General features: G+C 41.3%; 1 protein-coding gene across 1 annotated transcript; it reads left to right on the top strand.

The window, feature by feature from the left end:
* The first annotated feature begins 47 nt into the window (after positions 1-47).
* On the top strand, positions 48-10996 carry coro6 (coronin 6). The gene is made up of 11 exons (XM_026327900.1): positions 48-226; positions 2307-2506; positions 4430-4552; positions 6839-6968; positions 7080-7258; positions 7741-7860; positions 7968-8072; positions 8195-8340; positions 8674-8731; positions 9198-9425; positions 9846-10996. Exons 2-11 carry the CDS (start codon positions 2309-2311, stop codon positions 9966-9968), a joined length of 1410 nt encoding a protein of 469 aa, XP_026183685.1. The 5' UTR covers positions 48-226; positions 2307-2308; the 3' UTR covers positions 9969-10996.
* Positions 10997-11242: the final 246 nt, after the last annotated feature.

Raw genomic sequence — 11242 nt, 5'->3', positions numbered from 1 at the left:
CTCCCTGCTTTGCCCCAGTACCCCCCCCCCCCCCTCTCTCTCTCTCTGCCGAGGAGCGTTACGCAGTTGTCCAGTGAGTCTCCTCAGCAAGTCCGCACCGACTCCAGGGAACCGGATCTTAGAGAAAATCATTCAAAGGACTAAAACACCGGCAGGAAGAGGAGTGGGTTACACATAGGAAACCGTGAGATCAGTCCAGGGAAGAGGGGTCTCCCCAAAACCTGAGGTGAGCTTTCCTAATCTGTGTGTCAGTATCGGAGCTGCAGTGAGGTGAAGGGTGCGTCACTGCTGGAGAGGAGTGAGTGCGTCCCCACCTCTGAAAATCCTACAAAGACCTGGTACATTATGACTGTGCCCTGTTCCCCTTGTGAACGGAGCGAGTCGGACTGATACATGGCAGGTGTGGACTACTTTATAGCCCCCTACCTTCCTCTCTGCGCCCCCTCGCAGCCTATGTCCATGTGTTTGTATCGGCTGTGCGCAGTGGCTGTTTAAATCCACGGTCCCCTCAGTAACGATAAAGCGCCATAGATTGCGCTGGCTTCATTCTGGGACTATTTAGGATCAGGCAGGGGTGGGAGGGGCGGCTGGCCCGGGTGGGACAGTGCAGTTTGTCAAGTCTATATTAGGAAAGTGGCAGTGTCATTCTTTCGCTCTGTCTCGACTCTCCAGAGTAGAGCTATGTCACTAAGCCCAGGCAGAGTCATATCACTTATATCATGTTTTCCACCTGCAGTTTACTTTAAATCACGTTTCCAACCGTGGTTTCCCAAAGGACGCACGTTTTTAGAAAGAGCTCTGTGCTGTTGGTCTGTACCTCATTTCAGCCCAGGGCCTGCTGGTTTCAGATCATGCCAGTCATATGAAGACTTTTCTGAGAGAGCAGTGAGCTACTGTGAACTACAAGAAACACTTTTATTCTGTTTATGTGTTTCCATAAGGCAAAGCCTGTCATTAACATCAGTGACATAAATGTATCAGTGGGGTTGTGTTTTTCCACAGTTCCATCTGAAGTGGCTGCTGGAATTTAAATCTCTGGATTGTGAAGCGCTTCCAGCAAAGCATCATTCTGGTTTAGCTGTGTATCCCAGTGTCTAGGTTGAGTTTAGGCCTGGCCTCAGTTTGTGCTCTCATGGTTTCATTTAAAAACTAACAGTTTGAGTTTATCATCCACTAAACAGGAGGAAGAACTCGGCTGCATTTATCCGACATCTTCAGGGACTGACACAGGCCTACTTTTAGATGTGGGTTTTTAGTTGTGACCTTATGTAAGCCAGCACAGGCTGCTGCTCTGGACACATTTTAAACTATGTGGCTGTGAATGAAAGTAACTGCTGTGTTGTGTTTTCCGCTCGTCTTTTGTCTTAGTGTTTGTCTTTGAAATCGTTGGTTGGACAATCGACTATTAATATCGGCAGTGATGGCAGACACTGTTATAGAATATCTCCTGTGATTTGGAGGATTACATTCCCTGTGGCCTGGTTCCTGGAAGAGCTGCAGGACAGCAAGTTGTCAGTCACCAACCAGCCTAAAAACACATTACAGAGTTCACCAATCAGACAAACGCAGCTTATATTAAAAGCCCTGCAAACTTGGCCTCAGTTCCAAAGATTTATTGGCAATATCGGATATTAAAGACTAAATAATCAACGTTATACATAATATTATGTTTTGTATCTTAAAACTTAATTGGTAAAGTTTGTAGCTGTCAGATAAATGTAATGAGGGAAAAATACAATATTTATTTGCTGAAATGTCCGGGAGTAAAAGTATATAGAGACATTATATGGAAATACTCAAGTGAAATACAAATACCTAAATATTTAAACATATGATTGAAGTAGAAAACAAAAGGGAAATTGCAGCTTTTGACTTGAATATTTTGATTATTCTGTCTACTTCAAATTTGAATAAATACAAAAAGTAAGTTGTCATGCTCTGCCAGAAACTTCCTGTCTTGGATTTTTATTTTGATACTACTTCCTGTTTTGGTTTCACAGCTCTCCTGTTTGTTTCTGCAATTTTTTTTTTTTTACAGTATGTGACTATTCATAGAAGTCTCTGCTGCTTTAGTTACATTTGGTTTCATGGGTTATGTTGCTGCAAGTGACTGTTTTTTTGTTTTTTGTTTTAATCTTACTCTTCCTGACCCTCTTCTGGCATCTCTTTACACCTTTTCCACCTCCTCCTCCTCTTTCTCTATTTCACTGTTTTCTTATTTCATCTTTACCGTCACTTTTTTCATTCTTTCCCATCTGTTGTTTCCTCACCTTTGCATCCCTTTTGCCTCCATCTTCCCACCTCAGCCATGAGTCGCAGCATCGTGCGGCAGAGTAAGTTTCGCCACGTCTTTGGCCAGGCGGTCAAGACCGAGCAGGGTTACGATGACATTCGTGTCTCCAAGGTGACATGGGACAGCTCCTTCTGCGCCGTCAACCCAAAGTTCCTGGCCGTCATTGTTGAATCCAGTGGGGGAGGAGCGTTCCTAGTCCTGCCCCTCTCTAAGGTCAGTAAGGTCACAGGGGGAACATTTGTGGGCTGTACAGGGTAAAAAGACAACAGTGTCCATCACTTTGCTCTTTTTGTCAGTGAATATTGACGTTGGCAAAATTGGCACTGAATATGAGACCAAACTGTGTTTATCTCAAAACTAAGCTTGTAAACGAACGTAATAATCAGTCGTTTGTGGAGCGGTTTAGATGTTTAGTTACAGAAGTCATAACACTGCTGATGGCTGGTATGTTGGTCTCAGCAGCCCTAGAGGGTCCTGTGGTGATGCCCTGACTGTTCTTCTAGCATCACCATGTGAGTGACATGTGGATTGATCAGGATCACATTTGGTACACAGATGGATTTACACCAGAGGATGATTACTACCTCTGATGATTCCTGACATTTCCTCCAGGAATATCACCAGTATGCACTTTCATGTCTTTTTGTCCTGCCAAAATGACTGTGAGGGCAAACGCTGGTTGGCTGGTACATTGAAAGAAATCTAGTCCACTCCTTCAGCCTTCCCTGCTATAAGTGTGGGCTCCAGCATGAACGTTTCCTTTCCTTTCCAGGAAAGAAAGAGAAAATAGTTTGCTCAACTTTTTTCCTAGAGGGACATGCTGAAATCTTTAGTACATCAGTGTTTATGGATGACGCTATTGTTCAGCTCAGTGCTATGTTGAGTATTGAAATAAGTGTAAATAAGTTTTTCTCTCTGTGTGTTTCTGCTTTTCACTACTACTTAGTGCCAATTTACGGTAACAGCAGTGTGATGAATACAACAGGTAGTTCCTTGACTTTTGTATATTTTCCTGATATTTAGCGGAACAGATAATGTTTACGTCAAACCATGATGTTGGAGACACCTTTGGAAAGACCCTGTAATTGCTGATACAGAAATACATTGACAGGAGCAGAAAGTGGAGGCAGGTCAGATGTTTAAAGCTGCAATGCTTCAGTGTGGTACTAAGTTCACTGTGACACATGATGACGATGTGGTCAAACACTGATCTGACAGGGCACATTTCACTGCAGATGTTGATTCAAACACTCTGCACTAAGAGTTTGAGTGTGAATTTAGAATTTTGGAAGGTTTAGAAAATGAATTTGTGTAACAAGCACTGAGATTCATCAGCGTATCGAGGTGGTATTTAACGACTGGAAGCTAGAATGTGTCAGAGTAATACACAAAATTTTGGAGTCACTGGGCAGCAGACATGATTGTATACTGGAGTCATGGTGGACAGACATGCTATTAATACACACCAACGTGCGTCTGATCCTCCATCTTCCCCCTCCAAGTCCCCGACAGCCCACAAGAAAAACTCCCCTTTCAACGCCTCCTTGCTCAGCTATAAATACACTGCTCTTCAGTCGAGTTTTGGTGTGTGAAAGGGGATGTCTCAAAAGCTGATATACATTCCCACCATGAGAAAAAATAAAAAGGGAATAGAAGGAAAGAAGTGGAAGCTCAGTACAGGCCTAAACACATTTTGTCCTGAAAATCTCTCCTGAATTCATTCTAAAGCTTGGAAATCATAGTGGAGGGAACCAATCTCCCTGCAAGGTCCATAAAATACTCACTGACAACTATGCAAACTCCATCTACTGAGAAAGATTTGTGACACAATTAAAGGCTGTGGTGTAGCTACTTAATGTACCTTCCTGTAGTGAATGATTCATTTGTCAACTAAACTTTGGAACAAACTTTCAGTCTTAATTTCATCCTTTTAAACTTTTCACACTGAAATAAAAACCACTGAAACTCTTTTGGCCTCGATTGAACCTAGATTTCTGAATCATTTCTGACCTGCTAATCATTAAATCTATTCTTTCTCTTTTCACTTTAAAAGAAAAGGATGAACGTTAATCGTGGGTTATTGTGTGTGCAAGGTCCTAGCTCATCTGTGTGGGTTATTGCTGCTGTGTGTTGCAGACGGGTCGTGTGGACAAGAACTACCCACTGGTGGTTGGCCACGCTGGACCTGTCCTCGATATTGACTGGTGCCCTCATGACGACAACATCCTGGCCAGCTGTTCGGAGGACTGTACCGCAATGGTAATTGCTATCTATTTGTGTGTGTGTGTGTGTGTGTGTGTGTGTGTTTGTGTGTGTGTGAGAGTGTGTAGGAAAAAAGTTGTGAGTGGGAGAGAGAAGTTGCAAATGCATGTGGAGGAGATTGCTGTTGGTGACTCAGATAAGAGTCACAGAGGTCGTCACAGTCTGTCACGTCCGCCAGCCTGTTAAGGGAACAATAAGTGAGCTGAATCAGTCGAGGCATCACCGCGTCTACCTGTCTGATCGTCCACCCACCTGTTCTCTGTCATCTCTTCATCAGTCCGCTCGTCATATTCTGCCATTGTAATGCAGCTGCTGCTCTGGCCTTCCCTCTGTGTGTGTGAAAATCACATAGAACATAATAGGAATAATAATTCATCAATGTGTGGGTGATTTTAGTCAAAGTGGGCCTTTTTTTTTTTACATTATGGCATCTGGACTCATTTAAATGATGTTTAATTGTGCTATAGTTAAACATTTTGACATATATTCAGCATCTTTTCAGGATCCAGAGAACAGGTTAAATAATCACCGTCATCCTAGTGTGTATGTTCTGCTCTACCTGTCAATCATCACTAATCTTGCCACCTTACAATAAGTGTCTTTAGAACTTGTGCTGCATTTAACTACAAGGGAGGTCTGATAATGAAGTTTGAATAAAGTACAACAGGGAGAAAACATCAAGGTGAAAGGTGAACGTTTAAAACGCACTTTCACATTGGAGATTATGGAGGAGGATTGTAAATTAATCCTCCAGTTCTACCTTAAGTATTCATTTTGTTCTTATTGGGTTTTCTCTGGAAGACTGACAACAGATGTTCTAGTAGTTCATGGTTGTGACACTGCAGGAGGCCCTGAAACTCACTACTGAGTTCAGCCAGCAGGGGCCACTGTGAGGTCTGGACTGCAGGGGAGGAACAGGGGAATAGAAAATGTTCCCACTTTAACTTCTGTATTTTCTGTGTACTTACTGATGTAGTCACTTTATCTAATGTGTCTACAGTTTTAAAATATATCTTAACATTTATAGAGACGTTTCTGTCTTAGCCTGCCCTCACTGGGAAATGATAATAATAATAATCTAATATTCCAGTTATCTCTAATGTGTTCAGCTCAACAGACAGGTAAAATATTCTGTTGCTTCGGTTCAGAAATCATAGGCTCCACCACACCGCTTTGTTTTGTGTGTCAGCATGTGCCAGTTATAACATGTTTTCTGTTTGTATTGGGACAACATGTCTGACTCAACATGTATCAGTGTTTCAGCACAGTTGCCACTGAGGCCAGATCTGCTCACACTTGTTCACGACCACATTGCACAGATATCTGTGCGATCGAGTGGTTGCTGCTACTCCTGTGGCAGCAGCTGCTGAAATGCTGCTGGAGTGGTGCTTGACTTTGTGTGTGTATGTGTATGTGTGTGTGCGTGTGCGCGTGCTTGCTTGTTTGCTTGCTTTGTTTATGTCCAGCACACAGACAGACAGTTGCAGCTGTCCAGTCTTGGCAGAGCTGCCATTGTGGCGCTGCAGAAAGGCCAAAACTCTGATGTCATTCTCTTCACTTCACAGAGATGGATCATTATGTCATCAGAAAAGGCTCATTAGTGTGTGTGTGTGTGTGTGTGTGTCAGAGAGAGAGTGTAGAGAAGTGGGGGCAGAGCTGTCTTTTGAGTGTACGTGCTGTGTAATCACCTGCTGTGTGATGAAACTAAGATGTGACATTAAGAGAAAAGTGTGTACCTGGATCAGTTTGGCTGTTTGTCTTGTTGCAAAGTGCAGAAAGTAGCACCTGCTCATGTGACTGTGAGGTTCAGGTCTTCCTGACCACTGAGGACGCTGCTGTTGTGTCTCCGGGACCTTGGAGGTTTAAACAACCAGAGAAGTAGTTTGCATTCTGCCAGTAAATAGAAATATCACATCAGTACTGCTAGTATTTCTTAGATCTAGTACTTTTTTTTTCAGACAGAGCATTTACACTGGAAAACTTTCCTCTGCAGTAGTGGAAGGGCTTTTGTAAAAATCTTTATGCATGAAAAATGTTATTTATTATCGGAAATGTTAAGATTACAATTTGTATTACAGGGTAAATGTGACAGTGCTGTGTTCTTGTCTTCCATTGACCTTTTGTTGATTGTGTATATAATATGTAATATTAAATGGGTCCATCAAGGAGCAGAAGATCTTTTGCACAACTAATTGCGTTTCCTTCTATGCAGATTATAAGATGCCCAGTGCTGGCTGTGCTCCAGCAGACAAACAAGCTCATTCCTTCATCCCTCTTCTCCAGGTGTGGCAGATCCCAGACCATATACTGACCCGCCCCCTCTCTGACCCCATTGTGGTCCTGGAGGGACACTCCAAACGGGTCGGCATTGTCAGCTGGCACCCCACCGCACGCAACATACTACTCACTGCGGGTAGGATATAAACCCACAAACACACGCTCTGATGTCTCTGTGTTTTCTTGAACAACAAGATCTACTTTCAAAAGTTCTTATTCTCTTTTTCCTGACCTCATCTCGTCTCAGGCAGTGATAACCTGATAATCATCTGGAACGTGGGGACAGGTGAGCCCCTCCTTTCCATGGACGACCACCCAGACCTCATCTACAGCATCAGCTGGAACCGAAACGGCAGCTTGTTTTGCACCACCTGTAAGGACCGACGTCTGCGTGTCTGCGACCCCCGCAAGAGGGAGGTGGTTGCGGTGAGTAGAAAATACACATATGCATTACAGTCCGGTTCATTCTCAGACATTCTCAGCTCAAAAACAAGAAGCTCAGACAGCAACAAAAAAAGAAAATCCAAAATCCAACTTTGACCATTGTAGCTTGATGTTAAATGAACATATTAGACTTTATGAGATCATGGCACCAGAAAGAAATAAAGAGACAGAGAAGACACAGCCTGGTGGTTTTGTGTAGGTCTGCAACATTATACCTCTGACAAAAGAGTTCACAAAGACACATTACTAATAAATTCTAATCTGACAGTGGAATAATGTGCCATTAGCTGAATATATATATATATATGATTTTATTCAACAAAAAGTTTAATTTAGTGAGTGCAAATGACTTTAGGCTTTATTGAGGTTTTATATTTCACTAACTAAACATGAGAAAACTAAGCCTGGAGGTAAGTTTTATTTTTTATTTTTATAAGAACGTCTGTCCCTCTGCTGATCAACAGGAACGTCTGGCTCCACACGAAGGGATCCGGCCAATGAGAGCCATCTTCACCAGAGACGGAAACATCTTCACCACAGGATTCACCAGGATGAGTCAGAGAGAGCTCGGACTCTGGGACCCGGTAATAACCAATTTAATTTCAAATACTGTTCCTAGATTTCACAGGGTGCAGAAATCAAGGTACAAATAAATGTTGAGTATTTAACGTAGTTTTTTTACTCTCCACAGACAAATTTCGAGGAGCCTATTGCGCTGTTGGAGTTGGACACAAGTAACGGAGTATTGTTACCATATTATGATGCTGATGCAAACATGGTCTACCTCTCTGGAAAGGTACAGGGATTTAAGTGGAAATGTATTTAATGTCTATAGGATTTAAAGCAGATCCAGCTGTAATAATAATGACAGTGTCACCTGTGTGTTTGGTATTTTATGTGTGTTTTCCTCGTTCGTAGGGGGACAGCAGTGTCCGTTACTTTGAAATCACAGAGGAGCCGCCATATGTCCACTACCTCAACACCTACAGCAGCAAGGAGCCCCAGAGAGGGATGGGCTTCATGCCCAAAAGAGGTGTGGACGTCACCAAATGTGAGATCGCCAGGTGAGTAACTGACCATGTATTAAACTACCCAAGAGCCCAGCTTCATTTCATGCAGTGAGATAATAATAAGATGTAAAGGCTACAGTGCTCCTTCAGGGCGACATCTGAAGTTAACAGTTTGGTTTTAGGACTGATGCACTGTCAAACCATTCAATTATATTATATCTTATATGCAACAAACAAAGGAAAAGCTCAGGAGGTTTGTGGATCAGGACTAGGGAGACAGGCAGCGGGAGTCCTCAGTGGGAAGCTCGAATAAGGGCCATGACACAACTGATACACAAAAAAAAAGCACAACTTATGGGCGTCTTCTCTGTTTGATCTTCATCTTAGGTTGTACAAGCTCCATGACAAGAAGTGTGAGCCCATCACAATGACAGTGCCCAGAAAAGTAAGTCACCCTGACTCGTTTTACTTTTAAAAGCTGTTGACTTTACTCAGGAACTGTACTGTAGTACATTTGTGGTTTTTTTTTTCTAAGATAAACTTTATTAATCTCCAATGCAAAATTCAAGAAACACTGCACTTGCTATTCTGTAGTTTTATATTAGTTCATACTTCTATGTGGCTACATGTTTAGAGAGAAATATTAATTTTGACTAGTTACCTTTCAGATTTGATATTTTTTATACAAAGTGTACAGTTAATCAGTTAATGTATCATTATATAACATACTACTAATGATAATATTGTAGTACTGCTCATGTCGATGCAACCAGTGAAATAATTAAGTAATTCCCACTTTGACTTCACAACCTGCTCTGGTGCTCTTTGTTTATTATCTGTTTATTTTCTTATAAAAGACAAAATAAAGAGTAATGACTAACCCTAACTAACTAGCTAACTCTCTTGCACAGTCGGACCTCTTCCAGGACGACCTGTACCCGGACACAGCAGGGCCTGAGCCCGCCCTGGAGCCTGAAGAGTGGCTGGAAGGCCGCGACGAGGATCCAATTCTCGTGTCCATGAGGGAGGGTTATGTGCCGCCTAAGAGCCGAGAGCTCAAAGTGGCAAAGAAGAACGTGCTGGACTCCAGGCCTACCACCCGACGCAGCATGTCTACACTGGAAACCAACAGTCTGCCAGTAAGTTTTACATTCCACATGCTCACATACGCTATACCCTGTCTAGTTTATTAACTAGATCATAATACTCTACTTTTACTTTGCAGGCTGCAAACACTGCTCTACATTTAACACTCTGCCTTTAAAAAAAACAAACAAACTTTATTTTGCTTAGCTGTCTGTCTGTACTTGAACGCAGCGTTTCTCCTTAGAACATTTGTTTAACCTTTTTCTGTTTATCTCTCTTCTATTTGTGCCTGCCCACAGCCTTTTTCCCTAAAGCTCCCTTCTTTGTTTTGGTCCATTTTTTTATTTCTAGTTGCTCAAAGTCTTTGACCTATTTTTCCTCTTTTTCTTTATCTTTAATTTTCCCTTCCCTGTCACTCTTGTTTCCTTTCTTCTGTTTCCTTTTCCTTCTCTCCCTACCCTCCTGCTGTCCAGCCTCAGTTGCTTGAGAGGTTGCTGGAGGAGATTCAGAATCTGAAGGCCACAGTTTTGTCTCAGGAGAAGAGAATCTGTGACTTGGAGGATAAGCTTTCCCAGTACACCAACGGCACTGCCTGATGTGCATGTTAACACACCTTCTGAAGAACTGGTCTGAATTTTGTAGAAACACATTTCCTTTGCATTGACAAGGATCCACTCTTCTAAAGACTCCAGCAGTGTTTCTCCTTAAAGGTACGACAATGTATATGCAAAATGCCAATCAAAGCTGAACCAACTACATCCATATATAGTGTAACTGTTTTTTTTGGTTGATTCTATAAATGTTTAACCTAATGTAACTTTAATTTTACAGGAAAAATGACCCTATTTACACTTTAGTAATGCATTCACCAAAGGCAAAAAAAACTGGAGAATCTTATTGCAGAAATTTGCATCTTTTTACTTTATAATGGAAAAAACAGTAAAACTTTTCAACATAATATTTAATGCACATTCAGCTAATACAAAGGTTCCTTCATCATTTTATTAAAAAAATTCATACTATTTGTTTTAATGTTTTTGCTATTTTAAAGTAAGGTGATGCAAACTTTTGTACTAAACTGTATGCTCTACTGTTGCATAATTATGAGAACAGGCTCTTACAATTAAGCTCTAACTCACAGTGGTGCAGGGACTGGAATGTTTCAGAACTTTGTCTGATATTCATCAGGTTTTTAAGATTTTCAGCAGCAGCTAATTTGGTATTTTTAACAAATACAGGCTAAAGGAGGGGCCTGATGTCACAGCTCACAGTGTATTTACGTTATAGTGCATCCACTTTATATATGTACTGAGCAAAACATTACAAGGTTTTTACATTTCTTGAGTGTCAGTGTAGTTTGATTGGTGTCACTGTTACACTGTGCACAACTTATTTGGCCTGTATTTGTTTATGTTTTCTAACAGTAATTATGCCAAACTCATTTTTGCTCTGTACTATTGGAAGTTCTGACAATTATGACTAAATTACTTTGATAAGGAAAAAAAAAAAAATCAAAAATCCTCTGAAGCTTTCCAGTTCCTGCTCAGTACATGTATAAAGCCCATTGCTTAGCCTGTATTTGTTGAGAATTCCTAATTAGCTACTAAGATTTCATTTTTGATATTGGATGTACTGACAGCTGGGAAAAAAACAAAAAAAAACACAAAAACCTGATGATTTTCAGTCAAGTTCTGAAATGTTCCTAAGACTCCACCATTCTATGTTATTCTCTATCCTGATCTTGCAATTACATCCAATTATGAGAAAGTAAAACAGTAGTATATATAATCATAATCACAAGATCTTTCCTTGTAATTCAAAAATCAAGATCTTGTAAATACGAGGATCTGGGATGTGTTTTTGCATTTAC

The sequence above is a fragment of the Mastacembelus armatus genome, chromosome 14 (assembly GCF_900324485.2).
Source record: "Mastacembelus armatus chromosome 14, fMasArm1.2, whole genome shotgun sequence".
Taxonomy (NCBI): Eukaryota; Metazoa; Chordata; class Actinopteri; order Synbranchiformes; family Mastacembelidae; genus Mastacembelus; species Mastacembelus armatus.
Note: the sequence above shows the minus strand (reverse complement) of the source record. Positions and strands in the feature narration are given on the sequence as shown.

Coding starts and splice junctions, on each gene's coding strand:
- coro6 (XM_026327900.1), top strand. CDS start 2,309: ATGAGTCGCAGCATCGTGCGGCAGAGTAAGTTTCGCCACGTCTTTGGC. Junction 6,969..7,079: donor CAACATACTACTCACTGCGG/GTAGGATATAAA, acceptor ATCTCGTCTCAG/GCAGTGATAACCTGATAATC. Junction 8,732..9,197: donor CAATGACAGTGCCCAGAAAA/GTAAGTCACCCT, acceptor TCTCTTGCACAG/TCGGACCTCTTCCAGGACGA.